This window comes from Mycotypha africana (assembly GCF_025528875.1).
Source record: "Mycotypha africana strain NRRL 2978 chromosome Unknown BDF20scaffold_5, whole genome shotgun sequence".
NCBI classification, from domain to species: Eukaryota; Fungi; Mucoromycota; class Mucoromycetes; order Mucorales; family Mycotyphaceae; genus Mycotypha; species Mycotypha africana.
In genome coordinates, this window is record NW_026515729.1 from 1954349 (window position 1) to 1980717 (window position 26369).

Consider the following 26369-nt stretch of genomic DNA (forward strand, 5'->3'; position numbering starts at 1 on the left):
TTTACTGCTAATTTAGTCTTAAGGCTTTTACTGTCTCAGTTATTGCAGATAGAACAATGGCATGTACTAACAGTTCCTCGTCAAAATTGCTTCTAATAAGAGTCAGTCAGCATAAATCTCAAATTCAAAGATCATCTCAGCTTATTATAGGCACTCTTGATATATGCCTTGCTTCTTTCTTTCATATAGTATACATAGTATATATTTACGAACTGTTTTGTTAGGGTCTCTATTTAGTGATTGTCTATGTAGAAAAGAAAACACTTATATTTCAAAACGGCAAGACGTACTCCTCGAATATTTCTTGGTATGTATCTTTACATTATCATACAATAGTAAGTAACAATTAGAGAGTTTATCATTCAGTTGACGATATTTATGTAAGTATAAATAGTAGTGTAACAGAAAGTTAGTTATACGTAAGTATATTGGAGAACTGGTATTAACGCGTATTGATTTTTCCTTTGCTAAAAAAAAGTAAGAAAAAGATCATATGACGATAGGGTGGACAATTAGTCGATCACATCATGACAGCTCTGATGAAAAGCGTGTTCTATTTTGCTGCCATATGTGCACGTACAAAGTTTTATTGATCTCATTTTGATAGAGATTACTGTTAAAAATCGTGTTAAGAGTAATAAGGGTTGTTATTATTGTTGAGTATCGATGAGTACCGAAGCTATTTAGAAGTCTCTTTGTGCCACAACCATAACGTACGATTCTCATTCTCACAACTAGATCTACAACTCTTGTAAACCTTCAAAAATACCAAACTATCGTGCTGGTATACGTAAAGCAATCCATCAAGTACTCTTTTGCAAAAATTGTAGTATCAGCAAAGCGTCACGGATGTCCGTCGGTGTATGATATTGATGAAAATTTTGTTTTTTCGACAAGATAAATCAATAAAGCCCTCAATATTAGGCGAGAAAACGATCATGTCAATACTTTTGAAATAGATGTAATTTTAAGCTTACCTATTGGTTTTGAAGATTCTGAAGATAAAGTATCATGAAAAGCACCGTGGTAACTGTCAACGTATGTATCATTGGACAACTTTGTCAGACAATTTGAGGGCTAGTTGCAAATCTAACTAAGTGAAGCGCCATTTCATGCTCGAGCATAAGAACAGAGTGAGAAAAGAAGACAAAAGTACCAGCGAAGCAACAGGTGACAATATTTTGTCTATAGTGATTGGTTATTACTTTACTGCACTCTCAGTAAAGTACCGTGTTGAATGAGATCCTCATAATCTTCTTTCGTTTAATAAAAAAAAACGAGTAAGCTACATGGCGTCAAGTACCATTTCTGTTTTAGATATGTATTCGTTCAGACAGCAATGGGTGGTTTGGGACAAAAGAGCTGATACGTCTCGATAGTTTCGTGCTTAAGCCAAAGCGTATTGTCGCATTGATCGGAAATTACCCAATCGGAGCTCTGAATTTCTTCCAGCAGATTGTTCGAAATCACTGTTATAAAACATTTTCGTTCTTTCTATCTCTTCAAAAGTCTCAAAATTACAACAAGCGATATCGTTTCAATCCTGATTGCATCTGAATCAACTAAGTCTATTTATGTTTGATACGGCAGCTGAATTGCTCAACAATATCAGATTACTTGGTTTCAACCCTACTGTTCATAGTAAAGGTCAGTTGACCGGTGATCTCGATCCTAATCTTTTCAGGAACAATGGCGACAATTCAAAGCCATTCCAAGTTATCACATTTTTCTTATTTCGTTGTTTGGACAAAAAGCGTACTGAAAAGGAATTTGAAGGCTGCTTTCCTGTCACCAACCGCAGTCAGGCCAATACTTTTCTGAACAAAACATGTGCCTGGTTAGAAGATTTAAGAAAGACATCGCCTCTTTTGCGACACGTTCCAATTAGACGAAGTTATTTGATTGATTGTCGAGGCATAGAGATTAACGAAATTATGGTAGCTTTCTCTACCGTTGTATTGCAAAAAGTGCTTTCAAGAGATAAGATAGCCACAGGTACTTTTAACGAGAAAGATCCTTGATGACCATATATTAGTATATAATACTCGCTTACACTCTCTTTAATCCTTTAACAGATGCTATATACAAAAACCCTTACGAGATAGAACAAGCAATACAAAGAATTCACGAAGATTTTCAGCTTTTACAAGCAGACAGATCTGATTTTATGCAAAACGCGTCTACCACCGCTAAAGAGTATTCTGAAGCACTTAACGATATGTCATTCGTCTCCTCTTCCTCTTCCAGTGCATCACTTTCGACATCTCAGCAGCCTGCTTTTCCTAACACAGCGCTTCTAAAATCTTCTTTGAGAAAACCTTTGTTGGATGTTAAAATTCGACTATCCGCATTACAGACACATAAACGAAAGCATTACGATAATGATAATGGAAAGAATTATTCTGCTGATAGCCAGCAAAAACACGATTTTTTTGTTCCTCACGTAAGTGGAGTACGTGATAAGACTCAAACCAATAAGTTGGCTACAGTATCATCGGTGATGCCTGAACCTCCGTTTACCAAAAAAAGACGATTCGAACTAAAAGATATGCTACCGACAGACAACACTTTTATAGATGACATCAAATCCGATTCAAATGGAATAGCCTTGCCTAATAAGTTCCAAACTTCTACTGATTTACCAGACCACTCATTGTCACAACTTTCACCTGAATTGACAACATGGGATTATAAAAGAACCCACCAGGCTGGTGTGGGATCAGCTACTCTTAACAGCAATATTGAACACTTGACTTCAGATAATGTTCCTAATGCTGTTACCGCATATTCACGCTCTTCGCCAATGTCTACTTCATCTGTCAAATCAAGATTATCAAAGCAATTAAATTACATTGCCAACACCCCTACATCTGTACTTGAGGCTTCATCTCCCAGATCTGCAATAAACAAGTCATCTACTAGATCGGAAAGTTATATACTTCAAAATCAGCAACTTACTGACTATTACAACAGTAATGACGATGGAAGACGGGACAGTCGTACATCTAAGTCAACGTCTTCTCCAATACATAGAATGCAAACGACGCCTGCTCGCTTATCTAAGACACCAGAGGCTATTTCTTTCCAATCATCACCGTTCTCTTCAAGAGCATCCTTATCTTCGGCAAAAGCATTATCTTCATTTAGGCCAGACACTACTTTGAATGGTGAAATAACACATACGAAAACTGTCAGTGCTGAAGAATGGGATTTCCCCAACTTCCGTCAGCAGCTAACTAACTTATTGACTCAGCTACCCTCCTCTTCAATCAAACATTTTGTTATTCTTCCAACGTTAGAAGAGATAAAAAGACTAGCACATTCCTTCAATGACGAATTTGACGAGACTAATTTATCCGAAAACGAACATATCGATTGGAAACCTCCACCATTCCAGCTACAACGTCATGTCCATCAAACGCGTCGTTATTCTTCATCTTTACGACGTTTATCAACTTTGACAGATCGGTCAGCAAGAAAAATGACAAAAGATGAAAAACCTTTTGCGGCTACAACAACAACAGAGACAGCTATAACCGATGATGATATTCCTATGGCTCCTTCACGGCCTGCTAGACGACGATCTATTATCAACCCTGATAATGGCTCTCAACGCATTAGTCTCTTTGATGAAAACGACATGGTTGGGTCACCTAATACCGATAACGGCGACATCTTGGATAATTTACGACCTTCTCGACGTTTTAGCGATGTATCACACCAGTACAATGATGATAATGACCGCAATAAAGGAAGTAGCATCTTTGATACGAATAGGCATCATTTACCCAATTCTGGCAGTCCCATTAATGAGCGCTCCTATAGCACAGCCTTCGGACAGCCTCTACGTCGAAGGACACGGCAATCAATAACTTCTTTGATCAATAGCATGAAGCACGATGAGAGCAGTAGTGACTTGAAAGAAATGAAATTAACTGATAATGATCAGAATATAAATGGTCCAACGTCTTCATTGCCGCGATTCCTTGACAGTGACATTGGTGTTGACAAACGTGTTGACGGAAATAAGCAACCCGAAGACGAACAATTTACAGCAAAACATCGTCATAGTAGTAGCCCTGTTAGATATGGCAGTAATCAAGCTACCAGTGTTAATTCTCCAATTGCTACCCATGGTGATTCTAACAACACCGAAGATAACGAAACCTTCCCTTTACTTTCTCCCAAACGTCAACGGAAGTCACCTTCTACTACATTCACTACTAGAAACAACAATGGCGATCTATTTCAGTCATCTCCTATACGTGAAAATAACTCTAATAGCATTATGAGAAGTCCTTTGAAAGAAATGGCTTCACCTGCTGCCGCTGCAATCTCCATTCCCTCATCATCATCTGCTTCGCCTTATGCCAGCAGAAGACATCGACCGGGAAATTCATTGGTCTCCTTAGCAAGTCCTGATTACAGAAACCTCGCTGCGTCAGCTTCAGCATCTCCTTTGGGATCTGTCTTTATCGATGATGTAGAAACTGTAGCAGGTATTGATGGTGAAGAACCACCGTGGCGCTCAATTTCAGAGGAAGGAAATGATGTACTACCACAACAACGACAACAAAGATACCCACGATCACAGTATTATTATGATATTGATTTGTATACTCCCTCAAGACCCGTGCATCGTCGATTATAAATTTGTAGATAGCAGAGCAACTCAGCTGTAAATAGATAAAGGCATTGTACCATCGAGCTTAATAAATGTTAACCAAGTATTAAAGATTGAAAGGATATACAGCGGTGATCTAGTTGAATATGTGACCCCCACATCGCCTTCTTTTTTATATGAAAAGGCGAGGGTGTACTTGGAAGGCCAATCTAGTAAAAATTGAGAGATATATGATTACTCAAAGCACAATCAATGCGTGAGAGGATAATTTGTGTCAGATTGACAGTTACACTGTTCTTGAGTGTCGAATACAAGACACGAAAACAATTTAAAAAAAAATCATTCATTGCGGCTAGCTATTTTGAAATTTTTGATTTTTTTCCCTTTTTGGGTTTTATTGGTATACTTTTGCCATCTTGCTTTCGTCAATGTCAAATAATGAGCTAGTTAAAATCAAGAAGCTGGGAAATAAATTCTTCATATTTAACGCCAAAGGTTTGTACCAAAACAAAGTGAGCCCAGAATCAAGCTTTGAAAGGCTTGCATTTCTTTTTGTCATTAGATCTAACACAGCCTCCATAGATGTTGAAAAGCTACGCTGTAAGCATCGTATAGTGGGCGCTTTGGACGGCACACTAACGCAAGCACCTTTACAAAATAATTATATGGGATTACCGCTCGTATTATTACCTGAGGAAGTGGATCTTTTACTGAAAAAAGGTAGAGGGAGTATTAAAGCTTAGAAAGGAGAGCTTACAAAAACTTTGGGTTTTTTAACTTGACTTCTAACTTTGATCACATGATCAAAAAGGTTTTGCTACGTTAACTGATCCTTCTCAACGTATTGATTTAACGGAAAATCAAAAAATACGCGCTACTATCTTTGATTACTTTTGGACAAAAGGCTATTATATTACCAGCGGCATCAAGTTTGGCGGTGATTTTCTTTTGTATCCAAATGATCCTTTAGTTATTCACAGCCAGTATATCGTTCATGTCGTCCAGGATGAGGAGAATGAAAATGTATCACCCGTAGATATTGTCAGGATGGGAAGAGTGGCTACTAGTACGAAAAAGATAGCAATACTAGCATCTCCAGCTATAAAATTAGCAATCCAATGGGCAGGATTTTAAAAGTGCGGAAAAACTCGCGTTTTGGAACGCCTAATGAGCTATTTTACTGAAAGTTACCACGATTACAAATTATTTAAAGAAAATTGCAGTAGTGGTGTATTTTATATATATATGACTAAAAAGCAAGTTCTATACGTGGTTAATTTGTTTTTTCCTTCATTAAAAAAAAAAGATTGTGCAGTTCTCAACTTTCTTTGTAGCTACGAAGAGTTTGATCTAGCCAGAATCTACTAACATTACATTTTCAAAGTATTTGCTGTTTTGATGTATGCCAATAATAATATTATCGACAAAAGCAAAATGTTGCCCCTTCTGCTTTTTTTTAGTTGTCACAGGCGTCTTCTTCATAATGATACTGATTCTTGTTCCGTCAATTGAAGCGGCAAAAGGCTTTCTTACCGCTCCACATTATATACATCTAATTCGCCTGAGAATTATAGGATTGAGTCATCTGTAGTTTTATAGCAAGAAATGATGACATTTGCCTAAAGTATCTGACAAGCGTAGAGTCACTGAGAAAAGTTCTGACAAATCATTGCTTTCGTTTGCAGTCAGATAAGATGAATTACCAGATAGTACTGGCGAAGAGGTAGGATCAACATTGAAACCGTTATCAATGGCTGCATTATCATCTGGCAAAGCTATTGTTGGTAAACCTGTTGGTTAGGTCAGTCTCTTATGATTTTCATAGTAAACGGAGCGGTAAGTGGGGCAGTAAAAAGGCCCACTTAGTATGAGTTTTGGCTGTGATTTTACAGTCTTTTTTGCTGCTCCGTTTTTGACTGTGTCTTTTTTATTGTCCATTTTACTGCCCCGTTAACAAAATAAGTGTGCTGGTTCGTAAAAATTCTAGTTTTAAGTTTACCTTCCATTAGACATTAAGTTTGTATTTGATAAGCTTCCAGTGTGTTCATACCCGGCGATAACTTTTTGTATGTACGATTCAATAAATTTATATTGCTAGTCGGGATTCAATATATCCAAGTGAAGAAATACATCAACGTCCATTTCTTATTATATCTGATTGAGATGGTTGGGTTTTGACCTACTGAGCTCAACCGGAATGCATGCTTATGTTAATCGAAACCTTATAATACCACATTATTAGATCGCTATTTTTGTCTATTACATCTTTGCCAACATCTTGAAATCAGAAGTCTATATCAAATCTGACGTAGTGCACTTGATGTAAGGTTACTATAAAAATGATGAGGGAATTTTTCTATTCTTTAAGCGCTGGTTTAATCAGATCTTTTTTCCCCACATCATTTATACCGCCCGTAATATGGTAATAGATGGAACGAAAACTGTTCATTCTCGTATCTGCAGTTAGGAACCACTACTTGAACAGCTTCTTGCGCACGTGCGCATATAACGTACCATTTGCATAAAAAATCCTCAGCTGCACATCAATGTTAAATGCATTTGTACAACTTGTTGTTGCCAATTCTAAAGCCAAACTAATTCATCTTCAAAAAGTAAACGACCTCGGTCTAGAATTGGCCACTCAACTGTTATCCATCCTCTTACTTTTACCTTTCTTTTACGGGGATAATCTTTGAAATAGAAGTCACTATAAAGTGTGTATCTATAGAGCAACATTCAATCTTGTCGAATATTTGAGATCATAAATGCTATGTAGATAAATCCGGTTAAAAACTTTTGTGAGTATGAGAAAAAAAAATCGCTCATTGCCATCTTCGGCGTTGTTCTGTATAAAAATGTTAGTAGCATAAAGTTGAATATCAATGAACGTAAATGCCAGTCTAAATCACCTTTTAAAAATACTGTGCGAAAGAAAGAGATGATGGCATTCATTGTTTATTGGTTACAGTATAACGCTTTGCTTTGATAGAGAAGATACAAATCCTCTTAGTCTGTTATACATTATGAACTCTGATAATAGCACTTTTGGAAATAAGAGAAAGTTTAAATATTGCATCTTATCAAATCTGCTCAGCTGAGGAGAGATGGGAACTCTTCGGATGTCAGCGACTAACAATGATTCCTGTGTATAAGAAAAGAAAACAAGGGATCTGAAGGGACCTGTATTGGCATTTCAAAAGTTACGCAAGGTATCTTTAAGAAAAAAAAAAAAAGCACAGAATTATATAAACAGTCTGAAAAACCACAACTTTAAGAATAGACCTTCACTATCACTATCAGTACTAATAACAATCATGGTTTATCCAGAAAACAAAATTACTTTTCTGACTAACTGGGAGGCTACTGCTTATCACGCTCCTATATATTTGGCTCAAAAACTTGGTTTTTTTGAAGAACAAGGCATTCAAGTTGCCATACTCGAACCTAGTAACCCCTCCGATGTTACTGAAATTATTGGTGCTGGTAAAATCGATCTTGGTTTGAAAGCCATGATTCATACGATTGCTGCCAAGGCTCGTGGTTACCCTCTTGTCTCTATTGGAACTCTTTTAGATGAGCCTTTCACTGGTGTTATTCATTTAAGCAATAAGAGCGGTATTACTGAGGATTTCAATTCTCTTCGTGGCAAACGTATTGGCTACGTTGGTGAATTTGGCAAGATCCAGTTGGATGATTTGACTCGCCACTTTGGTATGACACCCAATGACTACACTGCTGTTCGCGTTGGTATGAATTGTGTCGATGCCATCAAGCGCGGTGAGGTAGATGCCGGTATTGGTATTGAATGTGTCCAGCAAGTTGAATTGGAAGACTATGCTGAAGAACAAGGTTGGGGACGCGGGGTTGTGAAAATGCTCCGTATCGACCATCTTGCCAATTTGGGTTGCTGTTGCTTTTGTTCTGTAAAGTACATAACCAGACTTAAAGGCTAATACACAAAATTGCTAATATATGACATGATGAAGCTAACCGTTAGGCAATGAATTGTATGTATATATTTAGATTCTGTACGTCGGTAATGAAGAATTCATCAAAAATAATCCAGAAAAGGTTCAGAAATTTATGCGTGCTGTTAAGAAGGCTACCGACTACTTGATTACAAATCCTAAAGAAGGCTACCGAAAATATACTGAAGTCTTTCCTCATTTGGCCTCTAGCACCAATAGCAAGATTTTTCAACGCTGTTTCCGCTATCTCTCTCGCGATCTTAAGAACGTTATCCGTGATTGGAATAAGGTTACAGCTTACTGTAAGCGTTTGAATATAGTCGGCGGAAATTTTGTACAAAATAAGACAAACCAATTTCTGGATTGGGAATTGCTCCCTGAAGGGCCTGGTGGTGTGGAACCTGATACCGTCGATACAAATGTTGTTGAAGGTGGTGCTTGCATGTGTCTTCATCCTGATATATCCCCTCCCAAAAATGCTACCATCAAAGCCTAATTGTCTACACGTATACATAATCACTAAAGTGATGATATATATTGATTTGCCTTTAATACACGTAAATTTTTGCATTGTGTGAAGCTTAAAATACGCTTAAAGCATTTTTTCGTTATGAGTGGAAATATTCAATAATAAATTGAATGTATGTCAGAAAATGCTGTTCAATATTTTTTTTTAAAAAAAAAAATAGAAAATAATTACACGTATATAGTAAGTTGTAATAAATGAAGATATGGACAAAATGGAATCCTGCTTCAAACGTCGCTCTATCTCTGGCAGGGTTTAGTTAGTCCGCGTTGGCAGACTTGCTGAGATACCCCCTTACTATTCTTGCTGCTACTGACACTATCACTATAATTACCGGGGATGTCAAAAAGTAAAAGATAACTGCTGTCTTTACCATAAGTTAAACTTGAAAAAAATACTTCCTCAGTCTGGTAGGTTTATGGCTAGTAGTAATGAAAGTATTATTGAATAAATTTAGACTATAAATAAACGTGAGATTAATTTGTTGATTTTTTTTTTTAAAAAAAAAGGAAGCAGTTCAATCAGTTCATTTTGACACCTGTCGACCATTTCACAAAGTACAATAGCATCAAGAGAGGGCAATGTTCGTATATGCTTCATGCATCAGGTTGATAGAAACATTTGATTCATAGGTAATAAGAGGTGAAGTTTCCCATATGTAGATGTGCTTAGGACTGTGCTTAGCGTACGACCATAGCAAAATCCTGCTGCTGTTGTAATTCTTGTTCCTCAGACTGGTATGTTTGAATACTATTTAATTTAGATCAAAAGATTGTACTTGTAGGAAACTTGCATTGTAGACCAAGCATAGCAATAATACCTTGATAACTTTCAAAATATTAACTCTCATACCAACTAGCAACGCTTTAATAAAGAGGGACATGTTAAGCATACTAGGTACGGCTACCTAGAGGTACTGATACAACAGCGTGTTCAATATATCCTATCCAATAAAATATCTCAATAAAGTGTGGCAATTGGGAAAATCTTCTCTAACATCGTCGATAGTGAAAGCTTCGTAGATAACTCTGAAGACAGAAAGCCAAAACTTTTGCTGTAGAGATGTTTTGATTTAAACATAAGGTTACCGATGTAAAATATATTATTCTTTGAAAATAACATGACGAAGAAAAGCACGTTACTCTTTTATTTTTTTTGCTGTACCACTGCATATTTTTACCACTTTGTGGAAAGAAGGACTCGAGCTGTAGGAAATAGTAATCATTTAGGCATTGTTAATCTTGACTTAATGATGTTTTCTAATGTAGACCCGTAAAACTCACAGTTGGAACTCCTTTTATGAATGTATGATTAAGAATGTATCATCAATAACAATGGCTTTCTTTATGAAACATTGTTTAGCATAGCTATAACTGTTCCATATTCCTGAGGTTTTTTTTTCCTAACAAACGTAGTAAGAAACGAATCTTAAACTGCTTAATACGTTGCGCGAGAATACTGTATTAGGCTTGAATCTACCTAGTAATCTACGAAACATTCTACGATAGTTCTTTGGAAAGGTATGCTGAACTACCGAAATCAGAAGGAAAAATCACTTCTTCCGCTAATGTGAAGGGAAGGCTTTGTTTTTCTTCTTTTAAAAGGAATGAATCTATAGTTGTCATCACTTGCCGTAGTGATAGGTTTACCTGATTCAGTGTTACGGAGAAATTCCTGGTTTTGGCTAATGCGTGCCATTCTGAAGCAATTGTAATTTTCACCATCCGTTTTTGAGCGGGGAGCGAAATGTAAAGCCCTCCTTTTCCCCTCTAAATGCATTTGTTGGTTGTAGCCCTTAATCCTTTTCACATCATTAAAGCAGAGCCACGAGGCCGCCGATAAACGAATGACAGCAACATCCTCGTATACCCACGAAATTGAACCTTGCTTAGCACGAATTGGAACGACACCAGAAGGTAAGTTTGAAAGTCAAACAATCTCCAGAGACCCTTTTCTTTCCTTGTCTTCAATTTCCTTTATTTGCGTTGTATAAACAAGAGTAATCAATATTTATACTTATATTTCAAAGGGCAAAAACATTTTAGATAAACCTATGTTTATAAAGGAAATATATGCAATAGATGACGTCAACCTATTACGACAGTTAGTTATAAAGAAAGAAAGGGAAAGGCAAAGCATAGCTAATGACCTAGAAGTAGCAGCAAGGATTGGGCTGGTCATTTCTGAAACAAATGAGGCAATTCAAGTAAAAGTAAGCTAGAACACGAAATTTCCTTAATGTCTTCAGGGATAGGACTAATTGTCTTTCTTGCCCTCAAGTTGGAACAGCTGGAGAGAGATAATAAACTTTACCAAGAAGAGCTATTATCCACGACAACAGCAAGACAATACAGCAGTAGGATTAGCAGGAACAATGTCAATAGTGGCTCAGAGTTTGATGAAGATGAACGTATTCAACTCATACAAGAGCTAGATCAAGCAAAGAAAGAACTGTCGAAATTCAGAAAGGAAATGGATGGTTTATCAGCTCAGTTGAACGATATGGCTGTAGAAATGGTAATTCAGAGATATGGAGAGTCATGCTTCAGTTTACACACTCAACAGCTAAGCCAAAAATACTCTTATTAAATAGATTGATTCTAGATCTAAAGTGACTATGTATGCAAAACGATTAGCAGAAGTAGAACAGAAGCTAGCAGCTACTAGAGAAGTCAATACCAATCTACAGTCATTATTGGATAAAGCGCTGACATCACAAAAACAGTCTAGTTCCAATACGTCCCATTTAGTGAAAAATATACAATCCGATTTGTCTAGGGTACTAAGGAAAAAGATTTATTAATTTAAAAGATATGAAGTTGGACTGACCAGTTTTATGCTAATGGTCAGGTTATATCAGAAAATGAACAATTAAGGGCACGCATCGCTGAACTTGAAAACCAGCAAGTTGAATGTGAAGAAAAACTAGCAGCCATGGTGATGCAAGCACAAGAATATGCTCAAAGGTTGGAACAAGCGCAAGACACAATACATAGTCTAAGTGAGCCAAAAATATTACAGGACGATGAGGAAGATTTTTATCACCATCACCACCCTCATAATACTAATCCTGTAGCAACAAGGACATTCTCTTTTTCCTCTACAACATCATCTACCACTGCTAGTACTACGACAAATAGCGAAAATGTTGTAACGGCAATAGGATCAGCAACGAAAGGGCCTTTATTTTCAGCAGAGTTTAGAAATGAGATGAGAAAAGAAATTGAAAGAAATCTAAGTCTACGAAACGAGATCAGGCATCGCATTATTACAGCAGATACCTCTATATTAAGTAGTGCAACAGGATCAGATATCGAGGTTAATAGTAGTGGTAGCATTAAACAGAAGCCGTCGAAAAATCGAGAAGGATTAAAAGAATTATTACATACAAATTCTGAGACAATGGTAGCCGTTGCTACAAAAAAGAGCTTATCTACGAGCACAACCGCAAGTGCAACAACAATAAGCTCAAGTTCATCCATATTATCCAATGTGAAATTGAACAAAGATTTCAATCATGCTCACGAATCAAATAGTAATGAGCAACAGCCACCACCTGCACCTATTTTGAGACCAGCGAGTTTCTTGACTGGATTCAACGGATTCGGCTCAACAATATCAGCTACACCGAAGGCTCATTTTATCACTAGAGGATTAATGCCAGCATCTACCGGCAATACTACAGCGACAACTACTGTTTATAGTAACCAAAATAAAAATAATGGCCCAAGTATATCTACAAGATTCTTCCAAAGGTTAGCATCTCGATTAGATGATTACGAAAAGAAAAATAAGAGTACATAGGCATTTCTTTCAATAAAGTATTTATTCAACCATTCAATGCTACATAATATCGTACACAAAGATCGTAATATACAAATTGCTTTCTAGACTCAAATAAGTATGTTTCGCTCGAGTCCATAATTACAAGAGATTTCGATATCTCGGGTTGACAAGACACTGTATGATATAATTCATTTCGCTAAATTACTGTAAGGATACGGCTATAGGTTTCATATATTACCTATCAATATACAGATTCCTTCCTTTACTCATAAGATTGTCACAGTTGTATTGATTAGCTTTGTTTAACGTATTAATTGTCTCAAGTTTACGCTTGGATGGAGCCACACCACCTGAAGTAGGAGCCTCCACCACATTTCACTCGACCCCATTCTTTGGCTTTCAAAGTGCTTTAATAAACGTAGTCGTTCTTCGCTGGAGACTGGGATGGTTCCCAAAACAACTACTCAGTCCATTGCCTATACCGCCCCTTGCACACTCTCACGAAAGCCCACGCCACTGAGTGCCTACAAATGCATAGCCGACTGCAACCTCTGACAGTCGTCGCTGACCCCAATTCCCACTTGTTCAATCAACTTTCCACTCGGCCCATAAGATAGCGTACCAATGCACCAGTCAACTGGAGTATTTCTTATGAACTCGATTACCTTCAACACGAGAAAATGCCCCCCCCCACCCCATCAGAAACATTTGGACAGCTCTACAACTATCAATATCTGATTGTCCCGTTTTTCCATAGTCAGCATTATGATACACTATCTTTTTTCCTTTGTCCATTTTGGGATTTTCATTCCTTAGCATATTTTGATCTGTCCAAGATAATTTTTTGACATGTAGTTTATCTGTGTGCCCATTGGGTTTAAAACTAAATTTAATCGTAAACAGCTCCTATAAATATTCTTATTTGATTGGCTCTTTTTTGCTTGATTTGCATGTTGAATTTCGCTTAGTTGTTGGTCTCAACTTTGCCCTTCACTTAATGTTATTGAAACCGAGTATCGCCATTCCACTGTTGTTCATATACATCTCTTTTTCAAGCTGTATCGAAGCATTTAATTTGAAATCTCTATTCGGAACGTCGGATGAAAAGGCATCAGAAGAATCAGCAGCGGTATTTGGAACGACCATCTTAAAAAGATCGAGCAGATCAGGTACGCAGACGTGATAGGAAAGTTCAGCACAGCCTACGCTGCTAGCTCCAGTGTTCACAAGGGCTAATTTTTCAAATGATAGACATACCTTGCAATAACTATATTTGCCCAGCTTCTGATATTTGTGTCAAAAAGCCTAAAGATTGTCCATGTTCAAAAGTCACGGATAAAAAATGTATTGTTGGAGATTGGTACACTTGTATTCGTGGTGATCAAAACTGTAAAGATGTATTGTAGGTATACTGTTTTGAAGCGGAAAACAAAAAATAAAAAGTTCGCATACATTACATGAATTTAGATTCGACAGTTTATGAATCTTGTGAAGTAATATCACTGTACAAGAACATTGATGGATTTTGTGATAAATCATCTATTATTGCAATTTATAAAAGATAGGTCTTAATTCCATGCTTTTCTTTTTGATGTTTCCATTTTGTATATCTTTGGAAAGAGTGATCCAGATTACTGTATGCCTTCAGACATAACCTATAAGGATATTCTTCTTTACAAAACAGAAAGTTGTAGAAATTGGGACGAAAAAGGATCCTGCAGGTACAAGGATTTATGTAATTAGTATATCTCTTCGTTTTGTTCTATTTTATTTTACTCAGTCAGGACTAAGTTCAGTTTGGGCTTCACAAATCTTATAGATATGGCAAAAGGTGTCGCTATGCACATGGCAAAGAAGAACTTAGGCCAATCTTGCGTTCAAACCAATATAAAACCAAAATATGCAAAGCCTACCATGATTATGGCACCTGCTCTTATGGGGTTCGGTGCACTTTTATTCACAATGACGTTACGGGTGCCACTGGAAAAGAGGACGATCACTATAGTCGAGGCAATATACAACAGAGCAGCAACGTTGGTTGTGTTTTGCCAAGTAAGGAGGACAGTAATAATGCTGGAAGTGGCAACTCAGGCAATAATGTAATACATAACTTTATCTCCAAGAATGTATGGGATTCGATGCTTGACTTATCCTCCTATGAGCCAGCAGAGCAAAGCAATCACGACCAGGCCAGTTACAATTATCATTAAACAATGTGTTACGGGCCTTATTAAAGCCCTTCTATATACATATTCCATATCTATTAATTTAAGTACTTATTTATATATCGATCAACATGTCTTTTTTCACTTTGGAAGATGAATTGAAAAATTTTGATTGCTCCTTTTGAGCCTTTAATGTGAATGAACTGGGAAATATTCTCTATAAATTGACAGCTATAATTATATCTCGGTGGTTACCCGTACAAGTGAATGAATAGGTAATCGTTCAACATCATACGCTATTATTAGCATATTTTTGGAAAGCTGGTGTGCAATAAATACAGACTTGTTGCATAAAATGATAAAGTGAGCAGGTATAAAATTGGACTCTCTCATAATTAGTTTCAGTATATCCTTTCAGTGATGAGCTTGATTGAATTGTTGGATTGGTATAGCCTATAAATTGTCCATGTTATTGACCGATCATTTTGAGCAGTAAACATTTGTTAAGGTCAGAGCAATATTTCATAAATTTTGGTTGTTGCACCTTAGTTTCTTGGAAACAATTGCTGGTTTGATCCCTGCGATGTTGAATAAATGTTGGCTATTGATCAGTTGTTCTGACTGCTCTTCTTACTATATTTTAATATTGCCAAAGCTGCTATCATACAATATGTATAGATGATAGGTTCACAAGGTAGGTCTAACTGATTTGCATATATTCGACAGCAGATAAATATTCGGATTTGTATTATTATTTCAGTTGGTGAACTTTCAGTAAATATGGCTAAGTGAAACACCGTGCCATAGTAGTTGAACTAGAGTGTATTATACTGTGATTTGAATAAAAATATGGTCCAAAATAGCATTATCTGGATTCATTTAAGCGCAAACCATTAACAATTCGTCTACCGTTATTGGTCGTTTTATTGATTCTGAAAGCCATAATAAGCTGGCCAATCTCTGGTACATTAAATTTATTTCGTAATCTGTGCGACTGAAAGATATCGAAATGACCATTTTCTAAGCCCTTCCATTTAGTGTCAAGGGACTTTGTCAGGTCATCCCACCAGTCTGTGTGTAAGGTAATTATCAATATGGTAAATTCAGAAAGTAGAAAAAAAAACAAACAAAAAAACAACGGAATGGTGCATTAAATGGCTTCAACAGCGAAAAAAAATGAGGGAAAGATTGATACATCAGTTAGAGCAATCAAACTTAAACGAATAGTATATTCACATTTTTGCTGGGTTCGGATGAAGATCACTCAGTACTGAATTCGTACCCCAACTTGAACGAACCGAAAATATCGTCTGAGAAGGATGGATTTATAAACGGACAGATAGTATACTTCAATAGGGATTATATACTCATACTAAGGTAGAAGTAAAGCACAAACATTTGCATTTATCCATAGTTAACACCTGTAACCCTCATAGTATGATCAACTCGAATGTTTAAACGGTCGGGTCTATAATCCATTGTGGCTAACGAGTTTGGCGCCAGTACTCTATGAGGTTTTGGAAGATCCTTCTTTCGAACATACTAAATTGATCTGAAGAGTCAGCCTTTAATGCCGCAGAATATGGTCGCTCACTGCGCTTTTACCTCATCGTTATTAAGCGTTGTTTCTTCGTCATCCTGAAGAACCACTTTGCCAATTAGTTTGTCTCTCCAACCATCACAACTTTCATCGGGTGCATTTCGCGAGCTATTTAGCAATTTTTCGAACGGGGTAGACATTGTGAGCGCAAGTGAAGCAGAAGCAACAAAAATGATATAGAAGACTATAAATAAAAGACGGAAAGAAACCATTGCATAATTGTGTTGTCTTTTGGGTTTCATGATTAATGGACCGGTCACACCGAAAAAGGTTTAGCCTTTCATGCTTTTTACCTTTCAAAAAATAAAAAATCAAAATTTATCCTGTTTCCTTTTCAATATCGCTAAACTCATTTTTGAATTTACTTATCATGGGGGTTCCCGCATTTTTTAGGTACAATTATTTATCAAAAAGAGGAATATTATTTTGTTAGTACTAACTGTTATTTGACGTGATTTAAGATGGCTATCAGATAAATTTCCCAAAGTTGTTTCGGAGGTGATCGAAGAACAGCCCACTAATGTCAATGGAGTAACGATTCCTGTGGATACAACCAAACCAAACCCTAATGGCGAAGAGTTTGATAATTTATATCTGGATATGAACGGTATTATTCATCCCTGTTGTCATCCTGAAAATAAGGTTAGCCGATCAAACAGTTACTCGTTAGATCTTGAAAATTCCATCCGCAGTTTTCTTACTTTTAACAATTTGTTATCAAAAGCCTGCACCAGCTACAGAAGATGATATGATGATTGCCATCTTCGACTATATGGATCGATTAGTAGACATGGTGCGTCCCCGTAAATTATTGTATATGGCCATTGGTAAAGATATCATTTTTGCTGCTTAGTCGAAAAGATATACGATGGCTAATGAAGGAGCATTGCTGTTTCTTCTGTTTAGATGGTGTTGCACCTCGTGCTAAAATGAATCAACAGCGTTCACGTCGTTTCCGTGCATCGCAATTAGCTGAAGTTGAGAGAAACGCCAAGGAGAGAGTTTTTGAAGAATTGCAAGGTAACAAAGAATTTTTGCTTATATTCATATCTCTACCTATAGGCTCCTATAAACTAATGTAGAGCATTTCAAATAGCTATTGGTCAAGAACACCAAATGCCCGAAGAAAAGAAACATTTCGATTCTAATTGTATTACACCAGGTACACCCTTTATGGCTCGTTTGGCAACATGCTTGCGTTATCATATTGCTTATAAGCAAAATAATGACCCCTTATGGAAGAATGTGAGTGTTCATACCAACTTCCGCAACTTGTAAAACGCAAGAGACAATCACTGATTTTTTTGATTTTTTTTTTTTTTTGTAAAAGCTTAAAGTAATTCTGTCGGATGCTACCGTTCCCGGTGAAGGTGAGCACAAAGTCATGGAATTCATTCGAGTCACTCGCTCTCGGCCTGAACACAACCCCAACACAAAACACGTTATGTACGGTCTCGACGCCGATCTTATCATGTTAGCTTTAGCTACTCATGAACCTCACTTTAAAGTCCTTCGTGAAGATGTTTTTGGAGATAAACGTAAAAAGAATAGTTGTCAACGTTGCAAACAGTCCGGTCATTTTGCAGCACAGTGCCCTTTATCAAATGAAGATCTCGCAGTAATGAAACAGAATGAACCTCCTAAGCCTTATGTATTTCTGCACGTCAACGTACTAAGAGAATATTTGGAGCATGCCTTGAAGTTTAACATTCCAGGAATTCCTTGGGACCTTGAGAGAGCTATTGACGATTGGGTATTCTTATGTTTCTTTGTTGGTAATGACTTCTTACCTCACTTGCCGTCTCTAGAAATTAGAGAGGGGGCTATCAGTACCCTCAGCCTTTTATGGAAGAGTACTATGCCGTTGATGGGCGGCTATATGACCAACAATGGCGATGTTGATTTGAAAAAAGTTCAGATATTGGTACACGAATTGGGCAAGATGGAAGATCAGATTTTCACTCAACGAAAACAGACAGAAGAAAGACGCGCTCAAGGAGCAAAAAGAAGAAAGTTGGAGAATGAAAGACGAACGCGTGAACAACAAGTTTATGACGCTAGTAGGCCCGATTTTGGCGCCATGACAGCTGCACCTGTAAGCAACCCGAATGCCGGAATGTCCAATATGGATGTAGTAGCGAATAGAGCAGAGATCCGTATGGCAAATATTAATGCAGCTCAGGCATTAAAAGCTGAATTGATGGGAAATACAGCGACTTCTACTGAAGGTGGTGTTAAACGTAAACATGATGAAGTCGAGTCAGGTAATGATGAGGAAGAAGACCGTGGCAATGAAGAAGCATTTGATCAAGATGATGATGACGCCATTGACGAGGACTCAGAAAGTGATTTAGAAGCTCAGGGAAAAGCTATTTTACAACGTGTTGCTCAGGAAAAGAAAGACAAAGAGGAAGCAACCCATCAACGAACACCCGAGGATGAAGTACGACTTTGGGAGGCCGGCTGGAAAGAAAGATATTACAAGACCAAATTCAATCTTACACCTACGGACAGAGATGAGATCAAGGATATTGTCAAATCATATTGTGAGGGCCTTGTTTGGGTGTTTAAATATTATTACATCGGTTGCGCTTCTTGGTCTTGGTATTATCCTTACTATTATGCTCCCATGGCTTCGGATTTTACCGATATTGGTGACTTACACATCAAATTTGAGAAGAGTGCACCCCTGAAGCCGTTCGAACAACTGATGGGCGTATTGCCAGCTGCTAGTAGAGACCATATCCCCAAACCGTTCCACGTTTTAATGACCGAGGCTGATTCGCCAATTATTGATTACTATCCTACCGAATTCGATGTAGACATGGACGGCAAGAAATTTGAGTGGCAAGGTGTTGTTAAACTCCCATTTATCAATACAGAGCGACTATTAGAAGCAATGAGTACCGTTTATGATCAATTAAACGAAGAAGAGCAGCAGCGTAATTCTGAAGGGCCTAGTATTCTTTATGTGAGCGAGTCACATAAAGCCTATAACTTTATTAGCACTGTGTATAGTAAACGAACTGTTGGTCAAAAACTGCCATTAGACCCACGACTTTGTGATGGTCTAACTGGCGAAATTGATAAGGACGGAGAATGTGTACCGCGTAGCACATTCTACTCACCGTTGTCAGAATTTGGACTACCTGATATACGTAATGATAAATCAATCAGTGTGTCGTATTCACTTCCACATTTTCCTCCTGGCTTTGTATTTTCCACACAGTTACTGAAGGGAATCAAAATTCACAACACATTGAATTATGAAGACTTGCAGTTAGCAACATTTGAGAAGATTGATAATCGACAAAAATATCAGATGAATAGAGGCTGGACTCCGCAGATCAACCATCTTCAAGAATACCGCGAATTGTAAGTTTCAGTTGCGTAGCTTTTTATATCCTGTCGCTAACTTTCTTACTTCCTCTCCTTGGATAAATAGTAACAATAACAATTATCAAAACCGCAGATATAATAATTACAACAGTCAGAATTCATATAACCGTCAATATAATCAACAAGAGTTTGGTGCTTATGGCGGCTATGACAGTTCTTACAGTCAACAAGGCTATAATAATCATGACAGCAACCGAAGAGGCGGCTATCATCAAAGTGGCGGCTATAACCAACACTCCAATTATCAACAGCAGCAGCGTCAGTATAACAATAATTACCAAAATGGCTATGATTATGGTTATTATCAACAGCAGCAGGGTTATGGTGGCGGCGGTGGTGGCGGATATTACCAACAGCAAAATTCGCATACTCGATATAACCAAACATATGACAATCGCAACAACAGAGGAGGCTACGGTGGCTACAACAACGGTTATAACAACAACAGAGGAGGTAACCGCGGAGGTTATGGAAGGCGTTAGATAGTTAATATAGTTAATATTTTATATAAATTTTTCTCTGCTTAAATACATATGTATAGAATCGTACTGTATTTCTGTCCGAATTTCATGTGTCTCAAGGTTCTCCTCAATGTGGACTTTACCAAAAATCTATATTAAAACAATTATAGCTGCCTATTACGGTTGCTCATTATGCCTAGATGACATTGATACAAGCATAACGAATACGAGCAGTACGGTTAATTTTAGATAGTTTCTAATCAGATTCCTCTTCACGTTGCAAAATGTCTTCAACGAAAATGAACGGAACTTTACTGATTTTACTTAGACGTTTCGCTTAAAATATCATGTAGCAGCATCTAAGTTAAAATTGTTATCGGAGTCTTCATTCATGAGCTATATACAGTATAACTTGTACATTTTGACTGTTCAATAACAGACAACTTCAGATCTTTCATTGTGCCTTCATGATTATGACTATGCAGTCGAAAGAAACAGCATGGAAATTTGTTGTTATCTATATTGGCTGGTATTCGTAGATCAGGCGGACTTGCACGTTAAGCTTTTGAACAATCTAGAAACACGCCATCTCCATCGGTTTGTAACAAAGCACGTTAAGCGCAGATCAAATAACCATAACAAATACAGAAGCTCTGGTGATCAGTAAATTGAAATTGGCTATATCCTCTTGAATATAGCTATTGAAATTGAACTTACAATGGTACAGTCGTGCTGAACGATTCAAAGTGGCATTATATTTTAAAATCCGCTGATCGAAGAGAGACAACAACAGCTTAACAGAATTAAGGTTATCCTTAGTATGAAATGGTATTCGTCAAAGCAAAGTGTTGTAAAGTTCGTTCAACATCTCAGACATTATTTCATTTCCAGCCTTTTCTCATTCTGCATTGCAGTATCACCATTCTTATTCCATCCTTAATGAGGTTTTTTACAACCATCCAGTGACTCAGTCAACACTGAGAGTTTGTTATATAATGAAGCGTCCAACCCCCCCCACCATCATCAGTCGTACCACAGCTAGTGCAGCTGCAAAACGCAAGTACGACAGGCAATTCTCTTCGACCAAGATTTGGTGATTCCAGATGTGTTTGATTTGGACCTTCCTTCTGCCTGCTTCTCAGAAATAACCGCACTAATACCATTGAATTGTATCAGCTTTAAAGAAGCTGATGCGGTTTACCGGTGTCAATGCGTTTGGAGAAGGAGTCTTTGGGCAATGCTTCTGTCCCTTTTCATTAAATGCCCTCTCCCCACATTTTGAATAGCCCGCAGTGAGCATTTCAACTTTCAATGAATTCATATTTTCAATGGATTATGAATTCTAGTGTTCAGTTCATAAATTAGTTCTCAGAAAGACATTGACTTATGAGTACATATGAGGGGTCAAAAACTAGTCTCGTTCACTTATTCCATGCGTTTGAATTCCAATAGAGTAGGGTAAGGAACTAAAAGGCTATATGATTGACGTCATACCTTTTTTCTCTCTTCGGTCGTTGGATGAGAAGATGAGCATGGGTATTTTACAAGAAACAATGGGAGAGGCAAGTATTTTAAGCGGAAAACAGTTGGCGATTGTATCACACAACTTCAAGACATTGTTCAGCGTTCAATCAGCAATCAGAGTATATAGTTCTCGCCGTTGTATTCTGGTTTGTTTAGAGTAGTTAATGAACTTAATTGATTCACAACACCAACTGCTATTGGAAACGTTTTCACAGCTGTTGCTTGTTCACGATGTCGTGACAGTGATAGCTGATTTGAACCGAGCTTATGGCTCAGTTATGCCTTGATAAATCCTGCCGTTGAAATTCCCTTCATCTGCCCGACGTGGTATAAGGTTTCTTACTTTGAGGAGAATAACGCGTAGATAGCCTTGTAGAAATGGGATGCTAAAGACGCTTAACATTTGAGCATAAGAGTAAGGACGCAAGTGGTATTGCTCCTCACTTTTGGTTGAGATATGGCCGTGTATAGTACAGTATTCTCAATACTCAATAAACTTGACAGAAAAAACAATAATAAATCGTATCATCAATGAATCACATTTTAATGCTTATTTGGCAGTCGGTTACAGCATCCGCGACTCACTCAAAGACATCCATATGGTACACTTTTACAAAAATTATTTGAACATTATCAGCGCTGTCAAGGGGAAAACAGTGTATCCCATTAGTTGTTTATAATTCTTATTTCTAGTACTAATTACTGTTTTATGCCAGCACAGACCTTAACACTGATTGATAAAGATTGGTTCTCGAACCGTAACAAAATCAGTAAGTTCTTATATTGCATTCATTTAAACGATACTCAGTTTTCACAATTAAGTTAAATGGAATGTTTTTTAATGATGTATATTCAAAAGTGAGCTTAAAATTAGACATTTCCGCCATCAAAAGCAACCAGATACTGTTGTTAATAGTTATATACATACATCCGTGGTCTAAAACCTGATTGTAATACTTTCCTTTCAACCAATGCTAGATCATTCTTTGTTTGATGAATAGAAAATTTATTTTAGGGCCCAAACGAGATAAATTTCATCAAATCAATAACTTCAACAACAACACTTTACAAACACTCAAAGCCGCCAGCAACAGCGGCATAGTAGGGAAACTAGCGAACTTTGTAACATGCAAAAAGATGTTGGCCTTGTTAATATAGCAGCATAGAATATGAATCCATCACTTCATTTAAAGCACTACGGTGCTCGAAAGTTGTTGTGATCCGTATACAAACTCTTTCTTACGTTGTTTACTTGTATTAATAAAGTCTAGGTTTAGGGAATGGTCTCTATTCAAACTGTTTGATAAAGCTGGATAAATAAACCCGATGTACTAATAAATTGGAACAGAAATCGTGTGTAATTTGCTCCCTTTTTGCATGCGGAATAGAAAAAGGAGAAATTTTATGCTTTGCGTTTTTCTTTAGCATCTTAAAACCGAAAGGCAGCCATTTTTTATACGCTAGTCAAAGTTAAATGCTAAACGAATATCATCAACGTAAGCTTGCACATCGACTGAAGGGCGAGTATTATGACCTCAGCGCCATATTTGATAGTTGTACCAATGATGGTAAGTCCATACGATTATTCGTACTATTGCTCGTGTCTCAAACATTTGTGTCGATAGTAGCAATACCTGACCAAGACGCGGACGACATTCAAGATGAATCTCTTGATGTGGATAAATTTGTTCATGTATTTGATGATGACAATGATTCTCAAAGTACAGAAGAACTTGATTACAACATTCCCTTTTTGGAGGTTCAAGATAAAACCAACGACCAAATTCGCAACTCTATTCGTCCCACTGCTTTAATACGAGCCCTACAACCTCCCAGTGAAGTTCTCCTCCCGCCACGGCGTGATGTTGATCAAATAGAGGATCCTTTTGAGGTATTTGCACGTCTTTTCAATTCTGAAAACACACTTCGAAAGGCAGAAGAAGAAATCTACAGTCGTGTGAAAGAAGCAACAATCGCTGCAGGAGATCATCCTAAACTTGACAAAAGCGTAATCGATAAGAGCAAAAACCTAGAGGTGGAACAGCAGCAACAGAAGCAATGGCCACGTACTTCATTTTCTGCTTTGATAGAATTGGGCAGACGAAAACGACGGCAAAATCGCCAACGACAGCAGTACCACAACTATGAGAATGAGCATCAAGTGGACGAAACAGAGAAAGCAGTTGGAAAGATGGCAGCACCACATAACCTTGATGCTCATAAGCCATCAAGTCTTTCTGAAAAAGAAGGAGAAAATCAGCAGCTGACTGAGAAGAATAATAAAGAAAACGGTGCTGTAATAGAAAAGGAATTGAATGCTTCAATCAACAATGATGCGATGTCACCTCTCGTGCAAACATATGATTCCCAAAACACCTCTTCTACAGTAGAAAACGCGTTGATACCTACTCAACAAATTATATCGCAGACAGATATTCTCGCTATTAGCACTTGTAAGACAACTGAGTCTACAGAAGAAAATGAACGTAGCCCTCCGAATTCTCCATCCATTAGCACGCAAGTTCGTGATGAGGACGAAATTTCTTCGACAAAGTCCAATTTTTGTGGGCTAAAACGGAAATTTTCAGGAGAATCAGTTGAAAGTAGCAACGTTAAACGTACGAAGACAGGCACTTCAAGTGAAAATGTGATGACAGAATTGGAGCAAATCACATTGGATACCCAAGAGCCTTTAATACGTATGCCATTATCGTTTAATGAAAACACTGTTGTTCCAGAAAAAGTAAAACAAGCAGATTTAGTTACCAATGAAGAGCAAGTAGAAGAGGCAAAGGCTGATTCGCATGACTTTCCGAAGACAACAGTAGCAGCTAAACGGAAATTTTCAGGAGAATCAGTTGAAAGTAGCAACGTTAAACGTACGAAGACAGGCACTTCAAGTGAAAATGTGATGACAGAATTGGAGCAAATCACATTGGATACCCAAGAATCTTTGATATCTATGCCATCGTCGTTAACTGGAAACAGCGTTTCACTCCACTTTGTTGAGAAAGAACAAATAGATGAAAAATCAGAACAATCAGAGAAACCAGCACAAGAGGAAATAATTGAAGAAGTAGAACAATTAGAGAAACCAGCACAACAGGAAATAACTGAAGAAGTAGAACAATTAGAGAAATCAGCACAACAGGAAATAGCTGAAGAAGTAGAACAATTAGAGAAGCCAGCACAAGAGGAAATAATTGAAGAAGCAGAACAATTAGAGAAACCAGCACAAGAGGCTATAATTGAAGAAGACTCAAATGTAGATTTAGATGTAGGGCTGGACAAAGATTTGGTTATAGAGCTTCGTGAAGATAAAGATAAAGATAAAGAAGAACAGCATCACAATTCCGATCCATTTGCCTTTGATGATGACAATATCGATTATGGTTACGACAATGATTATAATATGGATATAGACCAGGTTGAGGATGTCTTAATGGTCGATGAGTCTATGGCAAAGGATATAACTCCTATGCCGCACCCAATCTCTTTGGATGAAGACCTTGACGCTGATAAGGAAAATAGACCACCACAAGAACAAAAACTTACAGAAGATACTCGAAATGTAACCTTCGAAATTGATGAGGAAGAAGAGCTAAGGAATGAGATGAAAAAGCGTTACTTAAAAGAAGTCATAGAAGAAACTAGCGGACTAAACCTTGCATCCAGAAGAAACCTACAGTTAGCAGAATTACATGCGAATTTCTTTGAAAAAACCACGGAAGAAGAGACAAGGAAAGCTAGGTAAAATTTGTTCTTGTTCTACTGAATTTTGCAAGGATATCAAATGCTAATCTTTCTACGTACATATTCTGAAATAGGGACATGGTATTCACTGAGGACGGCGAACAAATGGTTAAAGATTGGTATAGCGCCGTAAATGGTGCTCTTACTGACTATGCAAACAATTTTGCAAATCAAACGGACAGAATAGGAAGGATCAGAAACATAGAAAGGTTGATGAAGAAGACGCGTGACGAGTACTACAAATTACTGGCTGAAGAAAGAAAGGAGAATAGGCATTTGGAAGAGGAAACAAAAATAGTGACTACTTCTGAACACCAATTTAATGTAAAGTATTATCATTAAATGCTCTAAACATAAACACTAAAGACTAATGTTATATGTTTCTTTCATAGTTATTTGAACAATTTGAAGATGTTTTTAAAAGCATCCAAACATTGAGACATTAGTTTAAAGTATAATACCTGAGCAAAAATTAGAAATCAAACTCAGATCTCGCCTTTTTTTTTGGTTGTTTTTTTTTTTTTTTTTTTTTTTTTTTTGTTTTAATAAACAAGGGCGAAAAA

The 26369-nt window shown here is 37.3% G+C and overlaps 9 protein-coding genes across 9 annotated transcripts; 8 read left to right on the forward strand and 1 right to left on the reverse strand.

Annotated features, from left to right (window-relative positions):
• Positions 1-1442: 1442 nt before the first annotated feature.
• BDF20DRAFT_871531 (HAUS augmin-like complex subunit 6 N-terminus-domain-containing protein) lies at positions 1443-4983 on the forward strand. Its single transcript, XM_053081108.1, has 3 exons — positions 1443-1995; positions 2076-4833; positions 4915-4983. Exons 1-2 carry the CDS (start codon positions 1575-1577, stop codon positions 4649-4651), a joined length of 2997 nt encoding a protein of 998 aa, XP_052936707.1. The 5' UTR covers positions 1443-1574; the 3' UTR covers positions 4652-4833; positions 4915-4983.
• Positions 4982-5892, forward strand: BDF20DRAFT_530394 (tRNA intron endonuclease). Its single transcript, XM_053075682.1, has 3 exons — positions 4982-5119; positions 5207-5344; positions 5436-5892. The coding sequence occupies exons 1-3, from the start codon at positions 5053-5055 to the stop codon at positions 5756-5758; spliced, it is 528 nt and encodes a 175-aa protein (XP_052936708.1). The 5' UTR covers positions 4982-5052; the 3' UTR covers positions 5759-5892.
• Positions 5893-7835: 1943 nt separating this feature from the next.
• BDF20DRAFT_871541 (NMT1/THI5 like-domain-containing protein) lies at positions 7836-9326 on the forward strand. Its single transcript, XM_053081109.1, has 2 exons — positions 7836-8547; positions 8648-9326. Exons 1-2 carry the CDS (start codon positions 7939-7941, stop codon positions 9086-9088), a joined length of 1050 nt encoding a protein of 349 aa, XP_052936709.1. The 5' UTR covers positions 7836-7938; the 3' UTR covers positions 9089-9326.
• Positions 9327-10918: 1592 nt separating this feature from the next.
• BDF20DRAFT_871546 (uncharacterized protein) lies at positions 10919-12993 on the forward strand. The gene is made up of 5 exons (XM_053081110.1): positions 10919-11034; positions 11164-11330; positions 11399-11635; positions 11712-11897; positions 11969-12993. Exons 1-5 carry the CDS (start codon positions 10965-10967, stop codon positions 12920-12922), a joined length of 1614 nt encoding a protein of 537 aa, XP_052936710.1. The 5' UTR covers positions 10919-10964; the 3' UTR covers positions 12923-12993.
• A 792-nt stretch (positions 12994-13785) lies between these two features.
• Positions 13786-14479, forward strand: BDF20DRAFT_530331 (uncharacterized protein). The gene is made up of 2 exons (XM_053075680.1): positions 13786-14073; positions 14156-14479. The coding sequence occupies exons 1-2, from the start codon at positions 13902-13904 to the stop codon at positions 14308-14310; spliced, it is 327 nt and encodes a 108-aa protein (XP_052936711.1). The 5' UTR covers positions 13786-13901; the 3' UTR covers positions 14311-14479.
• Position 14480: 1 nt separating this feature from the next.
• BDF20DRAFT_530332 (uncharacterized protein) lies at positions 14481-15210 on the forward strand. The gene is made up of 2 exons (XM_053075681.1): positions 14481-14625; positions 14724-15210. The coding sequence occupies exons 1-2, from the start codon at positions 14543-14545 to the stop codon at positions 15112-15114; spliced, it is 474 nt and encodes a 157-aa protein (XP_052936712.1). The 5' UTR covers positions 14481-14542; the 3' UTR covers positions 15115-15210.
• Positions 15211-16473: 1263 nt separating this feature from the next.
• Positions 16474-16809, reverse strand: BDF20DRAFT_819847 (uncharacterized protein; the record flags this gene model as incomplete). The annotated part of the gene is made up of 2 exons (XM_053077491.1): positions 16474-16611; positions 16675-16809. The coding sequence occupies 2 exons, from the start codon at positions 16807-16809 to the stop codon at positions 16474-16476; spliced, it is 273 nt and encodes a 90-aa protein (XP_052936713.1).
• Positions 16810-17039: 230 nt separating this feature from the next.
• On the forward strand, positions 17040-20550 carry BDF20DRAFT_913280 (XRN 5'-3' exonuclease N-terminus-domain-containing protein; the record flags this gene model as incomplete). The annotated part of the gene is made up of 7 exons (XM_053084048.1): positions 17040-17062; positions 17131-17311; positions 17394-17496; positions 17576-17689; positions 17766-17914; positions 18000-20044; positions 20115-20550. The coding sequence occupies 7 exons, from the start codon at positions 17040-17042 to the stop codon at positions 20548-20550; spliced, it is 3051 nt and encodes a 1016-aa protein (XP_052936714.1).
• Positions 20551-23155: 2605 nt separating this feature from the next.
• Positions 23156-26315, forward strand: BDF20DRAFT_987956 (uncharacterized protein). The gene is made up of 4 exons (XM_053085255.1): positions 23156-23621; positions 23679-25803; positions 25881-26130; positions 26199-26315. The coding sequence occupies exons 1-4, from the start codon at positions 23528-23530 to the stop codon at positions 26250-26252; spliced, it is 2523 nt and encodes an 840-aa protein (XP_052936715.1). The 5' UTR covers positions 23156-23527; the 3' UTR covers positions 26253-26315.
• Positions 26316-26369: the final 54 nt, after the last annotated feature.

Excerpts from the sequence above, each read along its gene's own strand:
- BDF20DRAFT_871531 (XM_053081108.1), top strand. The coding sequence starts at position 1,575 with ATGTTTGATACGGCAGCTGAATTGCTCAACAATATCAGATTACTTGGT. Across the intron at positions 1,996-2,075 it reads AAGAGATAAGATAGCCACAG|ATGCTATATACAAAAACCCT; the intron begins GTACTTTTAACG and ends ATCCTTTAACAG.
- BDF20DRAFT_530394 (XM_053075682.1), top strand. The coding sequence starts at position 5,053 with ATGTCAAATAATGAGCTAGTTAAAATCAAGAAGCTGGGAAATAAATTC. Across the intron at positions 5,120-5,206 it reads CTTCATATTTAACGCCAAAG|ATGTTGAAAAGCTACGCTGT; the intron begins GTTTGTACCAAA and ends CAGCCTCCATAG. Across the intron at positions 5,345-5,435 it reads GGATCTTTTACTGAAAAAAG|GTTTTGCTACGTTAACTGAT; the intron begins GTAGAGGGAGTA and ends ATGATCAAAAAG.
- BDF20DRAFT_871541 (XM_053081109.1), top strand. The coding sequence starts at position 7,939 with ATGGTTTATCCAGAAAACAAAATTACTTTTCTGACTAACTGGGAGGCT. Across the intron at positions 8,548-8,647 it reads GTTGCTGTTGCTTTTGTTCT|ATTCTGTACGTCGGTAATGA; the intron begins GTAAAGTACATA and ends GTATATATTTAG.
- BDF20DRAFT_871546 (XM_053081110.1), top strand. The coding sequence starts at position 10,965 with ATGACAGCAACATCCTCGTATACCCACGAAATTGAACCTTGCTTAGCA. Across the intron at positions 11,331-11,398 it reads ATGAGGCAATTCAAGTAAAA|TTGGAACAGCTGGAGAGAGA; the intron begins GTAAGCTAGAAC and ends CTTGCCCTCAAG. Across the intron at positions 11,636-11,711 it reads ACGATATGGCTGTAGAAATG|ATTGATTCTAGATCTAAAGT; the intron begins GTAATTCAGAGA and ends CTTATTAAATAG.
- BDF20DRAFT_530331 (XM_053075680.1), top strand. The coding sequence starts at position 13,902 with ATGTTATTGAAACCGAGTATCGCCATTCCACTGTTGTTCATATACATC. Across the intron at positions 14,074-14,155 it reads AAAAAGATCGAGCAGATCAG|ACATACCTTGCAATAACTAT; the intron begins GTACGCAGACGT and ends TTCAAATGATAG.
- BDF20DRAFT_530332 (XM_053075681.1), top strand. The coding sequence starts at position 14,543 with ATGCCTTCAGACATAACCTATAAGGATATTCTTCTTTACAAAACAGAA. Across the intron at positions 14,626-14,723 it reads GACGAAAAAGGATCCTGCAG|ATATGGCAAAAGGTGTCGCT; the intron begins GTACAAGGATTT and ends CAAATCTTATAG.
- BDF20DRAFT_987956 (XM_053085255.1), top strand. The coding sequence starts at position 23,528 with ATGCTAAACGAATATCATCAACGTAAGCTTGCACATCGACTGAAGGGC. Across the intron at positions 25,804-25,880 it reads GAAGAGACAAGGAAAGCTAG|GGACATGGTATTCACTGAGG; the intron begins GTAAAATTTGTT and ends ATTCTGAAATAG. Across the intron at positions 26,131-26,198 it reads CTTCTGAACACCAATTTAAT|TTATTTGAACAATTTGAAGA; the intron begins GTAAAGTATTAT and ends TTTCTTTCATAG.